General features: G+C 40.6%; 1 protein-coding gene across 4 annotated transcripts in view; it reads left to right on the top strand.

Annotated features, from left to right (window-relative positions):
* Positions 1-24,520, top strand: part of LOC108432531 (putative homeodomain transcription factor 2) — a 69,040-nt gene that overhangs the window by 29,730 nt on the left and 14,790 nt on the right. For 3 of the 4 annotated variants that reach the window (XM_017706416.2, XM_037542757.1, XM_017706414.2), the window contains exons 3-6: positions 13,094-13,150; positions 13,409-13,420; positions 19,991-20,060; positions 23,819-23,977. In XM_017706416.2, the coding sequence (XP_017561905.1) occupies positions 13,094-13,150; positions 13,409-13,420; positions 19,991-20,060; positions 23,819-23,977 (298 nt within the window). The remainder of the gene's footprint in view (positions 1-13,093; positions 13,151-13,408; positions 13,421-19,990; positions 20,061-23,818; positions 23,978-24,520) is intronic. The other variant, XM_037542755.1, reaches the window with a different exon arrangement.

The following is a 24,520-nucleotide window of genomic DNA, read 5'->3' as shown; positions in this document are numbered from 1 at the left end:
GCAGTGCACTTGGTTAATCTTGGGTAGGCAAATGTCTGCACTGTTCTGCTTCACCCGAGCTGTGCCGTGCACTGTTAATTTGAGGCTTCAGATTGCTTTCAGGGCTTGAGTTACAGTGTATGGAGAAGGTGCACAGTTCAAAACCTTGAGGTATTTTTATAAGCAATAGTGCGTGTTGTCACTGTAGAGGTTAAAGATTCAGTTCTGTGTTGTGTGCAAGCTAAGTTTTATGGCAGCTATACTTTGTGAAATTTTAAAGCCCTGTTGATGATCTGGACTACCACCAACACATATTACCAGTAGCATTTTCTCACAGTCAGTGTTTTCCTTATAGCCCAGTATATTGTTCACACTGACTTAACCCCATATATTTGCTGATACTGTCTGTTTTAGGCTGCCTCTGAAATCCGCAGCGCATCGTCAGCATTGCTCTGTCAGATGCCTTTTCTCCAGTTCTTGTTGATTCCCTTTATTTTTACAGTGGAAATCCTGTTTAGGGTTATTCTCCCTTATTCAAGGGAGACCCCTGTTCAATCAACACTACGCTATGGTGCAGCCAAAATGTTTAATATTGATTAAGATTGATTAAGAAATATACATATTTAGATATATGGCTATAGATATATTTGTTAGCAGAATAGCTGATGAACATGCTGACATGTAAAGATATGCTAGCAGATTTTGAAGGATACTTTCTGCATTTTCTCTTTCTGCATTATCTTATCTGAGAATCATTGTGCTTGAATAGTTTAGTGCAGTGGGTTTCAACTAAAACTTGCGAAGGTCCACTTACGTCAAAGTTCTTACTTAAAAAAAAGTCCAGATAACAAACAAAAGAACAGAAATGAATGGCGTCAACTATTACCTTTGACTGCTTAACCCTTAATGATTACCCAGAGCATCTAATGAAATAAAAAGATGCATCAAGTACATTGAAGCTTTATTTTGAATATAATTTTTTAATCTAATGATTTTTAAATGACATTGCTGTTTCACACTCATTAAGAATAGGTCGTGATTTCAGGGAATGGGCTATGGGTTTATTTTATTTGTCCTTAGAACTGGATGTCAGCGAGTTTTGAAGTTTGAAACGGAGAGAAAAACACACTTCGTATTTACACACTCTGTTTTCGCCCTCGGCTTTCCTGATGTCTCGCCCTGCAGTCAGCTGGATCAGATCATTTCTTTTTTGTAATGTGTGGTCATCACTATTAGGGCTGAAAAAATTGGAGAAGTTTGCCTTTTTTCTGACCAATATTGTGGTTGTGATTTTAAATGTGACTCTTTTTCCAAGAAGAAAAATGCAGTGAGTCAGACTGTCCAGTCTCTGTTCTGATGAGCTGCCTTTGGCTAGAGTTGTTTATCTATGTGATTTGGATAGACTGTAACACAGGACTGCTACAGAAGCCATGCTGGTTCATGGTAGTGTGTGTTGCTGGCATACAAGCGTTTTGTTTTTGTTACTGGGCTTTTTTTTAAGTGCTTTGTCCACTTTAATTGTGGACTGCTTTCCGCCAGTTGATTAGCCCTGGTTTAGTAACCTGAAGTGTGTCTGTGAATGTTAAGCTCTGTTGCAGAGCCTGTATCTGAAATACATCACTATGGCAAATTACTGTATAGTTTCAGCTAAATGTTGGAGACAGAGCTGTTCTTTTATAACAAGTACTTGGCTTTGCCTCCGGTCAGTCCTATATCACAAGATGTGGGTCTCCTGTTTCTGTTGTCCGCACTGTCCCCAAATTTGGAATTAACTTGGGATGGCAACCTTGAGCTTGCGCCATGTGAGTGGCCGCTATAAACTGCACATCCGGGCCATTAGCTAATGGTCACCTGAGCCTTATTTTTAGGCAGCCAGTCTAGGAGAAACGTTCATTCTTGAGTGCTGAGCTGAATCACAGTCAGATAGACCACACAAATAGAGCAAGTAAGCCTGGTAAGCCTGGGCAGGGCTTTTAATTCACCTCTTTACCTACATGAAGGTGTGGAGACCTCACACAATACACATGCAGTGTTTTGTATGGAGACCAGAAAGTAAACGACAAACAGAGAAATGAAGGTGGAGTTATTTATGTGGTTTTGAACATTAGTAGGTGGAGGAGGAGTGTACATTTTCTCTGCTGTGTGCGCATGTTTGTAGGTGTGTTTGCAGGTGTGTGTGTGTGTGTGTGTGTGCGCGTGTGTGAGAGTGATGTCAGGAAATACCCCAAAGCAGGGCCCCACCCAGCGTAACTAGCCTCCACCTGCTGATTATTGCTTTCCTCTCAGTGAACACAGTCATCTTCTATTTTGTGTAATATTTAATGTTCAATTATCATCCAGAGGATTTGACGGTTGCTTTGGGGGCAATCTGTAATTATTACTATTAGGGCTGAATAATTTGGGGAAAATTTCTATTTTAGATTTTGCTGGCCAGTATTTTGTTGTGATTTTAAATGTGACTTAAAATGTTTCCAAAAAGACATGCACATCTGTCTTTTCCAGCTTGAAGCGTGAACTGTGAATAAATGAGTCGGCCTGCCAGTTCACAAATTTACATTTCCCCACTTAAAACTTGCTAAGACAGCATTGAAAGATGTAAGGTATAATTAAAATTTAACTATTGTGATTTGAAAATTGCAACTCTTTCGATATAAAGATGATTCATTGTTCATCCCTAATTGCCGCACTACTATTATCACTTACACACTTTGTTGCACAGATTTCCCAAATATTATAGAGTGATGTACAACCCATCAGTCTGAACCCCTCTAAAATGTATTACTTTTTACAACCCCAATTCCAGTGAAGTTGGGACGTTGTGTAAAACATAAATAACAGAATACGATGATTTGCAAATCCTTTTCAACCTATATTCAATTGAATACACTACAAAGACAAGATATTTAATGTTCAAACGGATAAACTTTATTGTTTTTTGCAAATATTCACTCATTTTGAATCTGAAGCCTGCAACACGTTCCAAAGAAGTTGGGACAGGGGCGTGTTTACCACTGTGTTACATCACCTTTCCTTTTAACACTCAATAAGCGTTTGGGAACTGAGGACACTAATAGTTGAAGCTTTGTAGGTGGAATTCTTTCACATTCTTGCTTGATGTACAACTTCAGTTGCTCAGCAGTCCGGGGTCTCCGTTGTCATATTTTGTGCTTCATAATGCGCCACACATTTTCAATGGGAGACCGGTCTGGACTGCAGGCAGGCCAGTCTAGTACTCGCACTCTTTTACTACGAAGCCACCCTGTTGTAACTTTTTTCTTTAAATCCGTTAATCTTCAAAATGAGAGACGTTTAATTGAAGCTTTTTATTTCCGTTAAAAACAACATTCATTAAACTTTCAAAACTAGTCAAACTACACAAAAGCACTTCTCTACCCCACAGGAAGAACTGAACAGCTAACAGCCTCACACCACAGTGTAAAGGTGTGACAAATCAGACTAGATTCATGACATTTTCTGCTGATACTGGATACCTAATATTGGATCGGTGCATTCTCTGTTATCATATTAACTGTTTAAAATAAATGTTCAATTATACTTACAACATATTAGATTTAAATTGGTTTTATGTTGTTAAATATTGATTTTAAACTGAATGTTGATTCCAAAGTTTTGAACAACTTTTGGAGTTTGCCTTACTGGCATTTTCATTCATTCCACTGTTAACTCAAAAAACATTGGACTTTGTTATTATTGCCTTTCAGAAGGAAGCTGTACTTTTTTTTTTACTTATACCAGAATGCTTTAGTTTGAACCACTGAATCTAATTCTGATTTATTCATTCTGGGATATTTTTAGCCTCAAGCACCCTGAATATAGATAAACAACTGTGTTGTCCGTGTTACGGAACCGATGTTCCTGTCAGCAACTCGAGCAATGTTTGGCATCTTGACTACAAATCTTTGTTGCTGAGGCAACGGGCTGTGATTGTTGGGTGTTCCTGAAGTGGAGGCCGCAGGGTGGACTCCAGAGAATGTGGGGAGGGGTGGGTGAGCTGGACCTTCACCCAGAGAAATGGGCAGATGTTGTGTCTGTTTGTGTGATGGTGAGGCAGAATACTTGTTTTCATTGTCTTTCAGGGATTATTTGCTTAAGGCAGGTTGTGTAATTCAGCTATTAAAGTAATAGGATGTGGTTTCTCTTGCGCAGAGGAATGCACTGTTGGCTTTGAGGGCCTAATGCTTACACCACTCAGTCTGTCTGTATTTCGGCCAATTCAGCAGCACAATGGAAGTCTATCTTGGGCCACTTCCAATCTTGAATAAACACACACAGAGCAGTTCACTGAAACCTCACATTTGTTGGTCTCTCTCTCTTCCTCTCTCTGACTGACTCACTCACATATGTATGCTCTATTTGTATTGGCTCAAGAGATCTATTGTGTTGTTGTTTTGGTTGTATTTATTTGTAGTCTGGTAAAATCCGCCTACTGGGGGTCCCTGCAGCCTGAATTAAGATGCATCAAAGTCCAGTAAGCTCACACTGTAGTCTGACTCCATTATCTTCACTTACTTGGCCCACACGCAGTTTAGGCCTTATATGCTCAATCAACCTGGAATATAATAAGAGAGTATCCAGTTTTATACAGTATCATAAAACTTAAAAAAATAGTCATTTGAAACACTGCATCTCTGCTCCTATTGGCTTCTTCTGATTGTCTTTCATTTACCACTTTTCATGGAAACCACATTCAAACTAGCATACAGTGGAAGGGGAGGGGCTTATCCCATACGTGATGTGATGACTTACTAAAAATGATATTTCTTCTAACTAGCATAGATGCGAGCGTCATAAGCAGTCACAACTGTTGAGCTGCACTAGTTGAACATGGCCAGTGCTGCAGACATATAATAATATGCCTGTACAGAAGAGTTGTATGGTGGTACATATTAGGATGTTCTCAGACCAAAGCATCAGTTTCAGATGAAGCACTTTCAGGTCTTGAGGGAAAAATACCCACCATCTCAGTTCTCATGCAGTCAGGCTAAGCCAACTGGCTGCAGAGACCATAACATTTTGAGGGACCACACCTTTTAAGCGGGGGGGAAATGAGGGGAAAACTCAGTGATTCACTGCTGTACTTTTTGTGTTGTGTGAACTGAATACTGACATATGGGACATTAGTCTGAACAGATCAGGTCCTAAACCGACCCGCATGCGCAGGAGAACAATGCTTCACGTGGCTCATCCAGAGGTAAACAATCATGACGGCCAGAGAACGGCAGTCGCTCACAGAGCTTTCGGTTTTGTCTTCGCCAGCATCGCAGGAGCGATTATTAGAAGTTACAGTGGTTGACAGCTGGACTCTTCACCCACAATGTGCTTGAGTTCACTGTAAAAAGGGCACGTTATTCCGTCACAGCTACGACACATCTGTGTCACATATGAGGGAAAAGATCGGATTGGGGCCACTTTTACCTGCTGTGTAAACGCTAGTGTCTCGGAGGCCTGTGGTGGACGTCTGTGATCAAGTCTGCTCAACTGGAACATGTTCTGATTTTATATATATATATATATATAATATCAGTGCTTAGATTCTGCATATTAAACAAGTAAGGACTGATTTACGGTAGCCGCCTTTCTTTTTCCTGATGCAGATTTTTTTTGCTGAGATTTTGCTGTAGCGTTGACGTGGGTGTCCATCCAGTTACATAACGCAGGCCTCGTTCCCTCAGACTGATTAAAGCTGTTACCTCACAGTTAAGCATAGCTGTCCTCGGTTTGAAAAAGAGCAGCTACTGCTGGACGGAAGTCGTTATCTAAGAGTTCAATAAGGAAGGAGGGTGACTGGGGTGAGCACAGAGAGATGAGAGGAGAAGGAGAAGAATACAGACAGTGGAGGCTGGTGTTTATGAGAAATGGATTGTCTGCATCTGTAAAACGTATTGCTGTCCAAACACACGGTCACCCCAGTCTGTATGATCGCGTTCATTATGAAGTGAAAATTGGTAGTGTAAATTGGTAGTTTTGTTCCAGGCAGCTCTGCAGCCCCTGGTTGCTGCCAACATCACCTTTTCTTGCAGAGGTACATTTTATAATATAATATAATATTGGTAATTATCGTAAAATTTTGTAAGTATTTATGCATTGGCAACTGTAGAGGCAGATGAAAAATATCAGATATTGGCATATAATTATGTTTGTAAGACCAGTGCATCCCTGATTTTTTTCCACTTTGTTTTTAATTGAAGTATCCACATTATTAATCAGCTATTATTTAAATGTCCCAGTGACAAAGTATTTTTGTTTGTTATTAGCAATGTTCACGAATGAAAATGGGTTTTTCCACTGTCAATGTTTTGTTTACATTGTCAGTGTGTTGTCCAGCCTAGAGTGAGTTAATAACCTAACCTGAAAGACTGCAGCAGTGCGCTTGGAGAGCCGTGCATATGTGAGCTCACACTGAAAGAAAAGGAACAGTTATGGCTTAAAGTTGAAAAAGAAGTGAAGTCTGGGAGCATTTTCTTAAAACGAAGGATAAAGTTAAACATATGGATGTCTGACTTGGCTTTTCCACGGAGCCACAACATTACCTTCAACCAGCAGAAACGATGGCACGGTGTCTGTTCTGAAGCTGTTGGCTTCTAACAGGAGCCACAGTGTAACTGCACTGCTTTGAAGATGGAACAGAAAATTGAACAAGCTGGCAAATAGCGAGCCAACTTCAGTCTCGTAGTACACAGTAGTTTTCCCTTTGTGATGGTGTTGTGACAGACCCAGGTACTCCCTGAGTATGTGCAGTTCACACTGTAAGTGATGTTAGTTTATTTACAAGCATCACTGAATCTCATCGTGTTACATTAGTAACGCAAGTCACTGGAATATCAGCTTAAATTAATTAGAAGTATTTAGCAGCTACTTTAAACACCTGTTGACCATCTGGCAGCTTGTCCTGCATTACCATACATTAGCCAACTCATAAGGCATAACTGTTTAATTAGCTTAAAATACAACTCCTTTTGTAGACATTATTTTCACACAAAAACGTTTGTTTTGTAAACCTATTTACATAGAGCTGGTCTAGTGAACCAGCGGGTTAAAACATTAAACTGGTTAAATGATGCTGCAGCCTAAAGAGCTGTAATGTTAATCTACATATTTATTATTATTATTATATCAGTTACTTTTAGTGATCACTGATTGGTCTGTGTGGCTTAAAATTATGAGCTTAAACAAAGTGCCACATGGTGGTAATTGAGCACTTGGTGAATGTTACCTCAGTTTGTCGGAGGGTTGCGAAACATTATTACATTATTGTTACAGCTTTTCACATTTATGTTCCACATTTTAAGCCCATTAATTGCTTACAAGTCAATTCATTTACATGAATAGGGGAATATCAAAGTATTTGTTTTGGTAACACTTTATTTGGATAGACCACATTAGATACTTCATTTCCTTTCAAGTTACATTCAACTAAATATCTACTACATTGACCATAATTTTCCTATATCTAAACCTGGCTCTAATCCGTAGCCTAACCTTAACCTTAAACCAAAACCCAACACGTTGGACTATCCAGAGAATGTGAGACCTTTTTTGCAGCCCTAGTTTGTTGTGACTAATTGAAAGATTTCATTGTAAATGAATGCATTATGGACCACTTTCAAGAATTTTCTTTACTTTTCTCACAATGTAAGTAGTTGAAAGTGGATTTTACATATACAAGAAATATCATTGCTATACTATGAATAATAACAGACCTAAAAATAAAACTATTATTAATAATATTAGAGAAATAATGTTTTCCATAATGCATGAGCTGTTATTCTTTAAAAAAAAACTATTTATATGCAAGTGTTACAAATAGATTTACAGCATTTTTTGGATGAACTTCTTTGATTATTTTTTTCAACTAGCATAACCGGTTAACTGTTTCTGATAGTTTGGGTTTACACTGTACCCAATTTGTCCTCTTTTGTTTGAAATACATTTCCTTACATAGCTTCACTTAGATTTTGCTGTTTGACTTCACTTGAGCCGTAATACCAGCTGTTAATGGCCCTCTGTGTGTGTGTGTGTGTGTGTGTGTGTGTGTGTGTGTGTGTGTGTGTGGGCCACCGCAGCGCTGGTGCTGCATGTTTGATGAAGGTTAGGAGGCAGCTCATGAATGATGCAGACTTTTCCATTCCTGTGTATGAGTGTGTAAACGACACCCCAGAAAACCACTGATCACCACACACACCAAATCAACAACTGCCCCAGCGAGCCCGCCGCTGCCCGTTCCTGCTGCACTCACACACGCTCTCACACCAGGTCGCTTCCTGTACAAAGAAGACAGGGACACCAGGTGAACGACGATGGCGGAGAGAAACTCTAACCTGAGCTAATCCACTCCACTCTGATTAACTTTTCATCAGCACATTTATCTGACACTTAAAACTTTTTACGACTCCCCATGAATAAACGTCTTAGCCTTCTGGGAACTTCGTTTGCCCTTTTATTGGCTGCCTTTGTTTAGATTTAGAGAAGAGAGCAGGTGCTGTTAATTATTAAAATCATACCAACATTGGGATAAAAAAATCTCCCCCTTGACATGAGCCCTTTCTCCAAATTTGACAGTGGGTGTGCACTAGCTGAGAAGAATATGATTAGGTCCAGATGGGATCAGAACGGGTGACTCATGAAGACTGAATGTGTGTCGAAGGGAACCCCACAGAGCCAAAAGGAAGGCCATGTCCTCCTCAAATAAAAGCTCAGAGATTATTTTTATACACAGTGTATCTGCTGCCTGACGGTCTAAACAGTGAAATTCCAGTTAAGTCTTGGAGCTAAAAACTGAGTGTGTGGACAAATGAAACCTGCTCACAGTATGAGCTTGCTTGAGTTGTTCCCCGAGTTCTTCATTCAGTGTGGCACCTTCTCTTTGGAATGTTTATAGCCACCACAGTTGCCCCCCTCCCTCCCCAATGCAGAGAACACACTTAAGTATGGAATTTTTCCTGGATCTCATCCGTGTTGGAAAATATAAACTGTGCCATAACTTTTGCACAGGCCACTTTTTTTTTTCTTCAATATCTGAAATCTAGCAAATAATCAGTAATTACGCATTAAAATGTGCAGAAGTGTGTTCTGTGTAGAGGATGTGTAACTTATTTTCACTTAAAAGATCAACAAAACATCATTTGATGGGGGTGTACAAACTTTTGCGTACAGCTTTATTCAGTTGGCAGTTCCTCATTTCAGTTCTCTACACACATTGAGCTTGAAACTACACAACATTTAACTCTGAAGTAACCCTGAAGTAGCTCAGCACGGCCTACAGAGAGGAATGTTTCTGCAACACTGTTTTCATGAATAAAATTGCTCCAGTCGTTTTTGCTTCTGGTGATTTGATGATCACGACGGGCAAATAAAACTGACACAAATGAACTCGCGCCAATGAAAGACTATATTTACTGCAACCGTGTCCAGCCCTGCTATTGAGCTTCCTAGCTTAAAATGTAATTTTGTTGTTTAACTGAATAAATATCACATCTAAATTATATTTAATTAAAATATCTTGCCTACAGCTTTGTGCCGAAGGCTTCTTCACTTCAGCCAAACCCTGTGCAAGTGGACGTAGATTTTAAGTGTTATTTATTACGCTTTTTTTTTTTTAAGTGAAATGTTATTTCTGAATGTTGCTTGCTGTTAATAATCTAGATTTTTTTTTTTTCTTCAAATGCATAAACTTTTTTAAACCTTAAACTTCCACATCATATCATGACACCCCCCCCCCCCCCCCACCCCCCACCCCCCCTCCTTGCAGTGTTTGTGCATCTTTCCAAAAGTGGCTGGTGGCGGAGGAGAAGGTTCAAGGGGAGCATCGTGCCGTATCTCTCTCACTCACTGTCAGCAGTATCGTACATCTTTAATCATGTTGGTAGTTTTCACTGTCTTTTACGTCACTGTGTGTGCTCTTCTGCTTCTACAGTGACGGACACAGTAGTGACCGTTGGCTCTATTAAATTATCTGCATTTTTAAATGAATGATCCAGAGAAAATAAACTATGTTGTTAGAAAACAAAAAAAAAAAAAACATACCATAAGATGTGACTTGTACCTAGTTGGACGGTTGATTTTGAGTTATTTTTTCTTATAGACATGTGTGATTTAACACACTGCCACTGCTAGAGTACATAGGAATAGCCAGTGTTATTACATAATATTGTTGATGTTTACTAGTAGACGCACTTGTTTGTCTTTTCAATAGAGAAACCCATCTTAAATCTAGTTGCTAATATGGGCATGATGCTGAACACAGAATGACGCACGACTTCAGAGGCGTACACACAATTAAGTAAACAAATGCTATAATGAGGTCTAACCCAGTCCATTTGTACCTCCTATAGGCCGCAAGCTAGCATCTTCTGTGGAAACAACATAGCCCACAAATATGAAGGATGTCAGCATTTGGGAGTGCAGCTGGAATTGATTATGAAAATAGCCATGCTTAACAAACACTCCGAGCCAGGTTTGCATGGTCCTTTTCCAGTGAATACAACAGTTTGGTCAGAAGATCAGGTTTGCACGTATTTTTCCACCCAGAGTATCGTCGATTAACCAAGACATTTTTGCTGTGTGAAACTTGCTTCTTTGGTTTTACTCTGAAACTTCAAGGCTAAAATAATATACTTCCGTTACTTTGAAGCCATGTTGGCCTCATAGCTCCAGCCCAACACATGCATCGCACACATACGCACACACACACGCTCACACACACGTTTGTTGTACCGGAAGTGTGTAAGTGTTTTGAGGCGTGAGTGAGTTGAGCTCAGAGGAAGAGGCTGTTTGCAAGCCTTTTGCAGTGCACTGCTGCGTTCACATGAACGCAGAATAGAAGAGAGCCAGCTCTGCTCCAGCAGCTGATAAAAGAAGTCTGACATCCGTGCAGCAAAGTTAATACAACCAAGCCTTTTGGTTCGCCACACCCTCACACACCCTTTCTCTTTCCCGAAAGTCTAACCCTAACCTCAACCTCAACCTCAAAACAGAAAATGAGTTTGTTTCCTCTGGCTTTCCAACAAACTCAAAAAGGACATTTTTCTCCCTAAATAATTTTCAGTACACACACAGAAACATACTTGCTCTTGTTCTTACACGTACACACATGCTCACATGTCCGGACTTGGCTGTTGGCAGCGCTGGTCTCTGAGACTGCTGAACCCTGACAGGCTTTTGTTGTTCCATTGGGTGGTTTTAATCAGCTCTGCGGCAGCTGATTGACAGCAGACCCCGGTTCTCTTAGTGCCGCGAGGTAAAGGGGTGTGTAAGTTCAGACCATTTTAGTTGATGTATGCCTAGCCTTAGGTCTTAGCTGATCCCGTCCTCTTAATGCACTGCAACAGTAAACTAGTGTACCCTTCCTCTTCTGATGCTTCTTAAGTGCACGCGTAGGCCAGAAACATACTCCGTGTACTCGCGTGTGCCGTTTCTCAGAATCAGAGTCTGACCTCAGAAATGAAGGGGCAGTCGTGGGCTGGAGGCTAGGGAACCAGCCCTGTAACCGGAAGGCTGCCGGTTCGATCCCCTTGGCTGACAGTCTATGACTGAAGAGCAAGCCCTTGAGCAAAGCACCTAACCCCCAATTGCTCCCCGGGGGCCGTGGATAGGGCTGCCCACTGCTCCGGGCAAGTGTGCTCACTGCCCCCTAGTGTGTGTGTGTGTGTGTGTGTTCACTAGCATGCATGTGTGTGGGTGTTTCAGTGCACGGATGGGTTAAATGCAGAGGTCTAATTTCACAGTGTGCAAACACAGAGACAAATAGTTGTTAATTCTAATTCTAAAGCTGCCAAAGAGGACTCTGTGCACGATGCCATAGAAGAAACATTTTTGATTCCCTAAAGAACCTTTAAGTCAATGGGATGAGATGTGAATGTGAAGAACCTTTCAAAGAACTTCCACAAAAGGCTCTATAAGGGACTGCAACTTACAAGAACCTTTACATCATGTTTACGTTATTCTCAGATCTCTTTTTCAGATGTGGTTAGAGGAGGGGAAGTGTTCTCCTATGTATTGCTCCTATGTAAGAACTCTTTGTGGTATTTTTTTTAAGAGTGTACTGTGGTGACGTTTTGTTATTCTATTTTAAATTCAGAGGCCTTTCTTGTATCTTGCTAAAACAACTCACCTGCATGAAAATTTCTGTCTTTTGTGTGATTTATGTGTTTTTCTTTATTCTCGCCGATCATTTTAATGGATTATGACATCAGGAACTACAGTTGAAAAAGTAGCTAGTTAGGTAACACTAGCACATTAAACTTTTAACAGGGATGTACGTGTAATATTTAGCAGGGTGGTTTAATGCGCATGTGACATAAGCACAGAGAGAGATGGAGAGAGAGAGATAGATGGGTAGGTAGGTAGATGGATGGAGAGATGGAGTAACTACACTAAAACTGGCTTTCATACTGGACACACAGTTGTATGTAAAAGTTTGGGTGCCTGTTGTCTGAAAATAATTGGATTTATTTGACATTAACATGTACAGAAACGATTAGATGTTAAGAAGTACTAGAAGTAAATAATAATAAAGTTATATAGTTATAATAGTAAGTAATATAGTTAAGATGTGTCTTTAATTGCGTATTAAAATTGTGTATTGGCCTTGCTAATGTCAAAAGTAATCTCAGATGTTTAATGTTTTCGGTGAATGTGTTTAGTTGATGTTCAGAAGTGAAAACGTGAAGACACTTCTGCACATTTTAATGCACTATTACTGTTTATTTACTGAATTTAACAAAAAGTAAAACATCAAATGTGACCTGTGTGATATGATAGACTCAGCAAAAAAAAAAAAAGACACTGAGCTTTGAAATGAGCAGAAAAATGCCATAAGTAGGTGTGTTCTCTGTACCAGATGTGCTGACTTATTTTCATGCAGAAAATCAACAAAACGTGGAGTGGGGGTGTTTAAACATGTGCATACGACTCTATTTGGTGTAGCGCTGAGAGGCTGATGTTTTCCTGTTGTCAGTATTAGCTTTGGAAACTTGAGATTTTCGGGGATCTTCCTTTATCACCTTTTCTGCATTCTACACTTTTTGTGTGCTGGTACTGCGTGAGCGGTTGCGCTTGATCCTCATCGTTAACTGGATTGTTTTCTCTCTCACAGATCGGTGCGTACGACCAGCAGATTTGGGAGAAGTCTGTGGAACAAAGAGAAATTAAGGTAAGACCTTTCCTCCATCATTTTTCTCCTCCTTCACCCCCTCTTTTTCATTCTGCTGGCCATTTTCTCTTCTCCAAGGGCTCGAGTGTGTGTGTGTGTGTGTGTGTGTGTGTGTGTGTGTGTGTGTGTGTGTGTGTGTGTGTGTACCTGTGCGTATGTCAGTGTTGAGCTGTGCACTGACTGTGTGCCATCAGCACGCTTTCTGTTTTCAGTTAAACCGTTTCCCCTCTTCTCCACCGCTCTGACTCCTCTGAGCAGTTCATTAGGCTGGTGAGTACTGCAGCGGCCCGAGCTAGCCTAACAGTCTGATGCCCGTAGACTCAGCTGTGTGTGGTTGCTCCCCTTGGTCGTCCTAACTAGTCCTGCATTTTTAACGCACCTGGGTGACTCCGCTGTGGTTTGGGTTGGGCATGTGATATGTGTGCGCGCCTGTGTGTTTGTGTGTGTCAGAGAAACAGATACACAACATTGTTGAGACTAGAAATGAGAGACTTAACCAGATGAAGAGAAGAGATACAGATCAGGAGAAAAAAAAAAGTCCCTTTTTCATCAATTCTTGGCTGTTTTCCTGGAATAACAGGCGACTCGGATATTTAAGAGGCATTTCACGAGTCTCATTAAATTTGCCCTTTGTCTTCTCCCTAACTTCTTATATAATATTAGACAACAGCTCACTGTTCCCTCATAGATTCCTGTACGGTTATTACTCCAAGGTTGTTGGCCACGTGCTACATATTAATAAATGAAAGAAACAACAACAGCAGCACTTTGCCACATGCTTTATGAAGTGCTTGATCCTGACCACATAAAGAGAGATGATCGCTTGGGGTCTAGAGCTAGGACTGCTCTTGTTAAGCGAAGTCAGGTTGTTATAGATTCACTGTAATGATTTTCATACTTGACTAACAAAACAGTGACAGTGTAGCCCTTAATAGTAGGAGCTTCAGTGTGACTCTGTCAGCTTGCGGCTCTTAAGGACATGTGGCATAATACATCCATCAGAATGGTTCTCGGACAGAGATTGTAATTAATTAAATAAATAAAACCTCTTCTCTGTTGTTGACGGTGCTATCTGTGTGATCTTGTCTCATCTCATGAGAGCATTGTAGGCAGATGTTTTCACTGTGTGATTAGCATGCACTGTTGGTTACACCCATTCATAGTTAAAACACATTGAGGTTAATGGTTTTTCATTGGTGCAGCCGTGTTTGCATTCGACCCCTTGTGAAGTGTTTTCTAGAGGTGCACGAAGATATCTGCATCATGTCTGTATTGGCAGATGCGTGCTTAAAACACAGGCCCATGTCATAGAAAATCCATCCAACACTGTCAGAGTTTGAAAACACACTCCTAGCTCAATACAATCCATATATAGAAACTAAACCCAGGAAAATAGCCCAATTAAGGGGGCTATTTTGAGAATATTGGGTGTTTGATCCCTGGGGATGCCCAAGAGAACCACAATTAGCCTCGCTCTCTGGGTCAGATGGCAAAATTGGGGTTAAAAAAAAAAAGACCTGGTTTTTAACTCAGACGGTTATGAGTTAATCATTTCTGTGATGAATCATGACAGATGTCATAAGTGGTTGTAGTGCAAAAAGATTGTAAGATATGGGGCCTTCAAAAGAAATATCGGCGTCAAATGTTTAGATTTTACTGATATTCATTCAAGTTGCTTGTCCTTGTGGGTCATGGGAGCCTATCCCAGCACTCATTAGGCAGAAGGTGGGAAACACACTGGACAGGTCGCTAGTCCGTCATAAGGTTGACCCACACGTAGACACGTAGTGGCAGTTTAGTATTACCAATTTACCTCAATACATGTCCCCATATCGGTGTGTTTCGAGTTTTTTCCTCCAGCTTGTGGTGTGTTTGGGAACGTTTTATATTAACTCACATCAGAGCCCTCGTGTGATTCAGAAAATGACAGTGCAGGATGACTTTCTCCGCGGAGTGACCTTTGTGTTACTTGTTAAAAACAACCAACTCTGAACTCTCAGTCACACAAATAACAGACCAGAGCTGCCCAATGGCCTTCTGTCCCTCACATTCATCTCTTTATCTGTTCACCACTGTTCTCTCTCTGTCTCTCTCCTCATTTACTCCCTCTCTTCATGCCTAGATAACTGGCCCACTTCAAAGTGGAAGATCGTCCAGATAGAGAGGCAGGGAGGACAGTCCTTGACCTTGTTGTAAACTCATGAGCATTTTTTCTCTCTCTCTCTCGCTCTCTCTCGCTTGCTCGCTCTCCCTCTCCCTCATCTCCTCTCTGTCTGTCTCTTTCTTTCTCTCTCTCTCCCTCTCTCTCTCTCTCTCCCTCTCTCCCTCTCTCTCTCTCTCCCTCTCTCCCTCTCCCTCATCTCCTCTCTGTCTGTCTCTTTCTTTCTCTCTCTCTCCCCCTCTCTCTCTCCCTCTCCCTCTCCCTCATCTCCTCTCTGTCTCTTTCTTTCTCTCTCTCTCTCCCTCTCTCTCTCTCTCTCTCTCTCTCTCTCACCACTCTCACTCACTCTCTCTCTCTCTCTCTCTCCTCTCTGTCTGTCTCTTTCTTTCTCTCGCTCTCTCTCCCTTTCCCTCATCTCCTCTCTTTCTCTTTCTCTGTCTCTTTCTTTCTCTCTCTCTCTCCCTCTCTCCCTCTCCCTCTCTCTCTCTCTCTCTCTCTCTCTCCTCTCTGTCTGTCTCTTTCTTTCTCTCGCTCTCTCTCCCTTTCCCTCATCTCCTCTCTTTCTCTTTCTTTCTTGCTCTCCTTATGTCCTTCTCTCTTTTGGTTTTCTGCTTCTTTGTTCTCTTTCTTCATTCTCTCTATCCTTAGCTCTCCGTCTGTCATGTCCTCAAAAGACCTGATTGAGTGTGATAGTGTAGACACTCTTTCATTACTCGGGGATAAACAGCGTTTCTTCAGTACTGTAGGGGTCAGAGAGAGCAGGAAGAGGAGGCTTTGTTACTTTGCTACTGTAAGGCCCCCTTTAACTGCAGGCTCACATGGGACAGTAATCACCATACTTGTAAGATCACCTTACAGTGAAATATCTGCAGACGTTAAGAATACGACTGAATCATTGAACTATAGTGAGCAAACATGGCAGTATTGACTGCTTTGCAGGACCCTTGCAGTTGTGTGGTGTTTTAACAGCACGCTGTAACAGTCTCAGCTAATCGGGTGTGCTTTGAAAGCTCTGTGCTCACCGAGAGCTCCAGACATTGTGAATAAAACGAAACCATTATGTGAGCATGGAAATGTTATTTTAACTGTGGCAGATTATGACCTAACAAAGAGCTGCCAGTAAGAGTATTGCAAGCTAATAACTGCTCCCTCTAGTGGTGAACAGTGATAAGTGGTAGAGCCTGTCTGGGAAGGGGATTTATGTGGTTTATTATATAAAATTCTTTCAGTCGCTGTGGTTTTAGTCTGAGTTATTTGCATGATGATTAAGCATTTTGTTATGGCTGTGACCTTGCCATTTCACATTTTTTTTTTTTTAATTATATAACCGTTTTTAGTCTGACTGTAAGGTCTTCTTTCTCTTTCCTGTGTGTGTGCGTTTGTTGTGAACAGATCCTGTTTGAGAGTGTACAGAATGAAGCCGTTGAGCTGTCCGATTGATGGTTGATAGCCTCTCTCCTTTCCTCTGATTGAGAGAGTTTGTGTCAGCTTAATGTGATTAGACATTTAATCAGGTCTGTGTGTGTCTTGCCTCTGATGGAGGGGCCACCAGCAGGGCTCTGTGTGAATGAACGGAACATCGGAGTGTCATTCAGTAAAAGCACTCCGTCCTGCCTGTGTTGGGAATTAAGCCAGAGGAAATCAGTTAATTAATAACTGGACGGTTGCCAGACACCATTCTAACACATCACCGCAACAGGCTTTGCCTTTACTGATCAGAGCTGGTGAATGAGTAAATGTTTGTGTTGAAGGTCATGTTGGTCAGCGTTAATTCAGGCTGTGGCACCAGTGTTGAAGTTATTTAACCCCTCAAAAGGTCAGAGCCCACTTAATGTCATTTAAGCAGTATGGACATCTAGGAGCAAATAGATCTGAGTTTATTGGTGTGATTATATGACGAGAAGCAAGTTTGTGGCAAGTAGAGAGGTACATGGGTACTCGACCATACTCCATCAAAGCTTGACCACTAGGGGTGTGCACAACTATTCAGGTTCTCACTTAACTATTCCAGGCACCAGTATTTGAATATTGAAATCATTATTCGGATATTTGTTACATTGCTTCCACGGAAAGTCATGGAAAAAAAACAGAGGCCAACAGTTCAGTGAAAGTTAACTTTTAACATGGCTGTGAAGTAAAAGGTAAACTTTAATAAACTTTGTTTCTGAGAAATGCCTTTTTAGTACAGCATCAAACTAATGGTGGACTTTTTTTGTGTAGAGAAGGGCTGGGTAATTCTAACCAGACTGCACTAAAAGTACTGTAAAGCACAGGACTGGAAACATCAAAGTCTAGAGCTGTTCATGAAACCTGCTAACCTGCAGAAGTCTGTAAAGAAATGACTTTAATGATAACTATCTCAAACGTCCAGCTGACTTTTGAACATACACTTTGCCAAAAAGAATGCGATGGTCTTGCGATACTCTTTTTAAAAATAAATGCTGGCTGCACACACACACACACACACACACACACACACACACACAGTTCTCCCCCAGGGTTGTTTGCCAGCACAGTGAACATTAAATTATACGTTTCTACAACAATGTGCAAGTGCCATAAACTGAGCGTGTCAGAGGGTGCGTTGTTAAGAACATGATGGAAAAGGCAGATGTAATGCAGCTGTAAGTAACTGTAGTTAGCGTTAGCTGTAAGCAAAAACAATGGAAAGATCTTTCTCTGTTCTCAGTCTAACCTTATCAGAGTTGTTGGCTCACCTTCCTCTGAAGAGAGGAACTTTGTGTAGAAGATGACCAGCCATCACCATCTACTGCTGTAATAGCATTAGCTCTCTTGTACCCAAGAGCAGTGGCCAAAAGATTTGGCTGTTTTTAAATAATGACATATTTCGCATGTGAGAGGAAGCGGGATCGTTGCCCGCATTCTCCAGTGTGGCTTCGTCCATGCACATTTGGGGGCAGTCGTGGGAACCGGCCCTGTGACCGGAAGGTTGCTGGTTCGATCCCCACAGCTGACAGTCCATGACTGAAGTGCCCTTGAGCAAAGCACCTAACCCCCAATTGCTCCCTGGCCGCTGTGGATAGGGCTGCCCACCGCTCCGGGCAAGTGTGCTCACTGCCCCCTAGTGTGTGTGTGTGCTCATTAGTGTGCATGTATGTGGGCGTCTCACTGCACGGATGGGTTAAATGCAGAGGTCTAATTTCACAGTGTGCAAACACAGTGACAAATGGTTGTAAATTCACTGTACATTTCTGTAAGCTGCTAAATGTTTCCATGGTCGTATGTTATGATACATTAATATCAAATGAAAAGTCTGCCTTTTTTGCCGTCCCCACAGTTGACTAATATACATTCATCAACTATAATGAATTATCAAAATCTTTCAGACATGGCATCAAACAAAAATTCAACTTTAAAATTACATTGAAGCTGTTTGAGGCTCTCTGTGTGTTGATAAACCAAAAGAAATGTGTGTTACTGTGCTTCTGTTGGGGTGTGTGTGTGTGTGTGTGTGTGTGTAAGGGAAGGAACCTGCAGGTTACAAATGCTGTCCTCTCCATGTATATTCAGTGTCAGCACTTAGTTGTTCAACTGGGATCACTATAATGTGTTGTTTCCTTGCTGACTGAGAGGGTGTTAGTGCAATAAGCCTGTCTCATACTGGATTAATTTGTGCCTTTGGCTCCAACTGGATGTTGTTCATTTGTGCTGATGCAGAACTTCGGCCATATGGGAATCCATTCTTTTGAACGCAGCAAAACAATAATAAAAACATTATAGTGTTAATATCATAACTGTTAGAGATGTTCAGACTACCAGATTATGATCTTGGCACTGTAGTGTTTATACTTATCCAGGCCCTGGTTTCAGATCAGCATCAAAACGATCCCAAATTACTTATTTTTAAAATGGCTCAGATTCAGTATGTACACAGATACTGTCTGTTGTAAAGTGTTTGTATTCTGTGTCATGCTTTAAAAGTTTTGAAGGGGCACTCCAGCTAAAATGAAAAATGTAGCCATCGCTCCAAGTGTGGTAAACCTGTTTACACACCTTCTGCATCTGTGGTGCAGTAGTCTTTAGAGTGAGATCTACCAGTTTAAAATCCATCTTCCTGTGATGTCTCGAAGGTGGGAGAAACCTTTCAAAACCCACAAGCACTTTAGAGTGAATATTGTAGTAAGAGCACTGAGGAATGAAAATGCAAGGACACAATCATGAATTCCATCAGACTGGTGAGGCTGAGGGAGACCCTGCTATGCTACAGAGCACTAACACCACAAATAACATTACATACTAGTTTAATGTAGCATTTAGGCTGGAATGTCCCTTTAATGCTGTAATGGATTAGAATGTTTGCTTATAGAAAGTACAAATGATTTAGAGAATCCCCTTTGATATTTTTCTCTTTTACGAAGTGATTCTTTGACTTTTATGTAGCCTGACTAAGCTGATTTTATGGATTGTGCATGGATGAGAAGCTGTATAATGCTCAGTTGGTGGTAAACCAAAATAGGCTCAGACACAGTGTGATACAGGCTCGCTTGTGTTTGTGCGAGTGCACGTGTGTGAAAATTTCACAAGCACGGATCTGCCCTCTTGTTGCCTAACGATAGTGTGGATTAGAAGTAAGTTTTGCAAAGCTGTTTCATTCACAACAGGCAGCTTTAAGGCAGCAGATGTGTTTTCTTGTCTAATAGCACGTTCCTGTTCTGCAGGGCCTGAGGAACAAACCAAAGAAGACGGGCCATGTGAAGCCAGATCTGATAGATGTGGATCTAGTGAGAGGTAAGGAGAGACTAGCAGAGATTAGATGTGCCAGACTTGACTTACATTTTGAGAGTATAACAAATTAGGGCTGCAACTAATGACTATTTCTATCATTTATTTATCAGTCCATTATGACTTTGATTAGTCAGGATAAGGAAATGATAAAATACCTTCCTTATCTTCTACATCATATTTGCCAAAAACAGGCTTTTAGTAAGGGCTTAACAACAGATCTGCTCTGCTCTCAGAAATGCATGTCAGACATTTAGTATCCTGAAGTATATGCACCACATGTGAAACAGCAATGTGTGCATAGGCCTGCGATTGAGGCAACGTGGTGATGGTACAGTGATGGTAAAACCTCATTTACCACCCAGAAAAAAACATTGTGCATTTATTGATTTAAGTAAACCATAGTAAGACAGCAGTATTCTCGCTTGTTGGGTGATGGCCTACATTAATTTTAATTACACATTTATTACCCAGATGAGATTGTTGTAGTAATGCAGCTGCACAAGTTAAACATGCTCTGGGCTGAAGGCAGATATTACGGCTGTACAAAAAGCCACCTCTGTGGTATGATGTATACATCAGCACATGCTCAGACCACAGAATCAGATGTAATACTGAAAAATGACGCTCTCATGGGTAAAACTACAGTATGTCTCACCTCTCGTTTGTCAGGCCATTTTTAAACGGCCTCGGGTGAAACGACTTCAGAGAAGAAGCCAAAGGGCTAAGTTAAACAGCCTGTTCTGTTCTTTCTTACTAGATTAATTACAGTTTTGTGGTCAAATTAAAGCCGATAATATATATGGCCTAATTTAAACTGCACTTAATTATATTATTTTACTTTACAAAGATTAACACTCGACTCACACACTGTCAGTGTTTTCTCCAGCATCTGCTTCTATCTGATTCTATTAGCAGCTCAGTGGTGTCAGCGTTTTCAAAAACATCTGTTTTTGAACAGGCAACCCCTATTATTAAAGCGAAAATTATGTTTATTCCTTCAGGCAACGTTGTTTTTTGCTTTACTAAAGCAGAGCTATCTGTAAATAAGACAATGGCATTATGTCATTGTTGTTAGTGCTGTTCCCACGTGTGTGGATTATGCAAAACCATGTACTGTAGCTTCTCCCATCTGTTTGTCCTCTTCCAGTCAAGTGATTTAAATGGGGAGAGCACATGTCATCAAGCAAGCTAATCAATAATAATTAGTGCCACCAGTTATTATTGACATTCCTGTTGTTGATTAGATGTTACAGCCCTACTACCAATGTACACCATTTGTACATTGCACATTTGCACATTGATCCAACAAATGGGGCTGTACAGTATATTATTTCTTAATCATATCAACATTTTGCAAACACGTGTCACAGAGAAACTGCAGTATGTAAATGAGCCCTTTAACGAGTCACATGGTGTTTTTGTTGAGAGCATCCTGTCCAGTCAGACATTTCAGTGAAGGCTTTCAAGCACACCAAAGCAAAGGCTTTCATATACACGACCCAGTAAATGCAAATACTCTTTAGTCAGTAACACAGACCAATTATTAACTACATTAAGGATTCACCAGATGTAAATGTTAAATGTATCCCAATGTGTAACGTATTCACAGTATGCAGCAATAAAATCACAACCTGGAATTTTGTCCATATCATTCAGCCTCACTTTGTTGGACTTTGTTGTGCATCATTACTCATAAATATGTAAAAATGTCTTTTTTATCCAGTGTTTATAGGCCTTCTGTGAACCTAGTCAGACTGATGTGGACTGATGCGCTCACGTGTCCTCTCCAATTGTCTTCTCTATGTGTGTTTCCCACCCTCTCCCTCTCTCTGCCTCTCTTTACACAATGCATTATTCAGCACAGTATGCTCACCTTCACCTTATTGCTTTTGCATGCAGACATGCATCTCCCTCCATCTCTCTCTCCCTCCCTCTCTCTCTCTCTCTCTCCCTAGCACGTATCTTTTCCTTCCAAGCTTAAACCTCACACAGTTCATCTCAGATGTAACACTGTGTCATGTTCAAGCCTCACCTTCAAGCTGAACTCATGAGACTTCTCATCATCTGACAGTTTTGATCTACAGTCAGGGTTGGAATGTAACAGACTGCAAGTATTGGGAATGTGTATTCAGAATAAAGAAATAAAGTAGCTGTATTCTGTCCAAGTTGCATTTTGTGAGGGCGGCATTCAGAATACAGTTACTTTAACATTTTTAGGACAGTAACGTTTAGAGTACTTACCCACTGAATTTATAATATGCACTTTATCTCTTAACAAAAACACCAAGAATGCTTGTTTATTAACTAATTAGTTGATTTTAATATCAACTACTAAACTGTACTGAAGCCTCATTTTTCCTGAAACATATTAACAGGAAAATGACACAAAGAAAACTGCCAACCAGTAACTGTGAGGAACAGCATAAATTAAATAAAAATTACAACAGCAGAGTTTGTCTTATCAGCATCCATTATAAATGTGTTCTAAACGTATTCAATATTACAATGATATACATTACTGAAAACAGGACAGTGCAATCAGTATTCAGCGGTCAGTATTTTTTCCAAAGTATTCGGCTCATCACTGTATACTATCTATCTATCTATCTATCTATCTATTGATCTATCTATCTATCTATTGATCTATCTATCTATCTATTGATCGATCTATCTATCTATCTATCTATCTATTGATCTATCTATTTATCTATTGATCTATTGATCTATCTATTGATCTATCTATTGATCTATCTTTTGATCTATCTTATCCATCCATCCATCCATCCATCCATCCATCCATCCCTATATATATATATATATATACACACATGCTTTACCAAGCTGGATGGGGCTCAAGATCAGCGGATAAATTCAATTTTGACTATTTTATATTCACAGATAGTGTCCATCTATTTTTTTTAGCAGTTTGCAACAACCAGTGTGTTAAATAGTTAAGCTGTTTAGATGTTGATGTCTTTATTTACACTGTTAGAAATAAAGGTACCACGTACGTATATGATTCGTTCATCAAGGTACAAACAGTGTAAACGTTCCCTCAAAGGTACCACAGTGGTTTTAAGGTCCAACTGTGCACCTTAAATAAGTATTCCCCAGTGGAAAAGTACATATTTGTATCTTTATATAAACTAATGTTTAAAAACAGATCCATTTAATAAAAAGCCTGGCGATGAGACGGGATGTGTGGAGTCAGTACAACTTAGAAAATATCATTTCAATGGATTATGGTTCAGTTGTGTTCCATGACTAAAGGTACTGAGATGTGTCCTTGAGGGTACCACAGTGACGAGAAGGGTACTGCCCCAGTGACCGTGTCGTACCTTTTTCTCTGAGAGTGAACAAGAAGAGCAAAACTGAAGGAACAACTGACCAAAGTTCTATCATTCGTGCCTTACAGTTGTCTAAAGCATTTTTGTGGCAAACAGTGTTCAGTATGTGCTTTTAGCAAGTTATGCATCAGGATGTCATGAAAAAATCTGTCAAAACAGCTGATCTGTATACCAAGAAAGATCCTTTGATGAACTTAAAGCTGAGCGTTGCATAGTACACCCAAAATAATAGCAAAAAGCGGCTTAATGTTAAAGCTTTCGCAAGTAAGTCTTCTTAATTTATTCAAACGTGAAACATTTCATTATGTCAACAAATTTGTGGACTGAATGTGTAATACTGGTAGAATAAAATAACTGGTATTCTTATCAGCAGCTTCATAAATGCATGTCTTTTTTCACTCTTACACATTCAAGGCTCTGCGTTTGCCAAGGCAAAACCCGAGAGCCCATGGACGTCTCTGACACGGAAGGGCATCGTCAGGGTGGTTCTCTTCCCCTTTTTCTTCAGATGGTGGATCCAAGTGACCTCCAAAGCCATCTTCCTACTGCTGCTTTCACTCTACCTGCTCCAAGGTGAGTTTACCATCGCTGCTATGTAAGTCAGTCAACATTCAAGCCTGAGGGGGTAGACAAACTGCAGTCATTTGCTTATCAGGGAAATTTAATAAAACCTGCTGATCTTTCTCGTAAATTAGGTGTTTTCTTGGTTGTGTGCCTTTGGGCAAACCCCACCCAAAAAGTAACGCAGGACTGCCAGAGTTGACTCAGCTTCTGACTTACCTGTTGAACAACCTGTTAAACCATCCGTCTCCACCTCTTGACACAGGTACACACTGGCCTAGGACTGTGAACTGAAACACACCTAACAACTCCCCCCAGGCTTGAATTAGACAGTAATCATTGTTTTTCTGAATCATACTTTTTTGGCTCGGTTAAATTCAACAAGAGCAGTCCTCTTCTCGGGTCGGTCCTGGTTGAAATGAACCTGTTGTTTAGAGGTGATGGAAACACGAAGAGTGGAAGTTTCTCCCTCATTAGTGGTGAAGCATTTGACTGAATTGCTACTGGAGGAACTGTACCACCCTATTATGTCCTTGACAAATGTTTACAGAGTAA

Source organism: Pygocentrus nattereri, chromosome 11 (assembly GCF_015220715.1).
Source record: "Pygocentrus nattereri isolate fPygNat1 chromosome 11, fPygNat1.pri, whole genome shotgun sequence".
Taxonomy (NCBI): Eukaryota; Metazoa; Chordata; class Actinopteri; order Characiformes; family Serrasalmidae; genus Pygocentrus; species Pygocentrus nattereri.
This window is presented reverse-complemented; position numbering and strand designations above follow the sequence as displayed.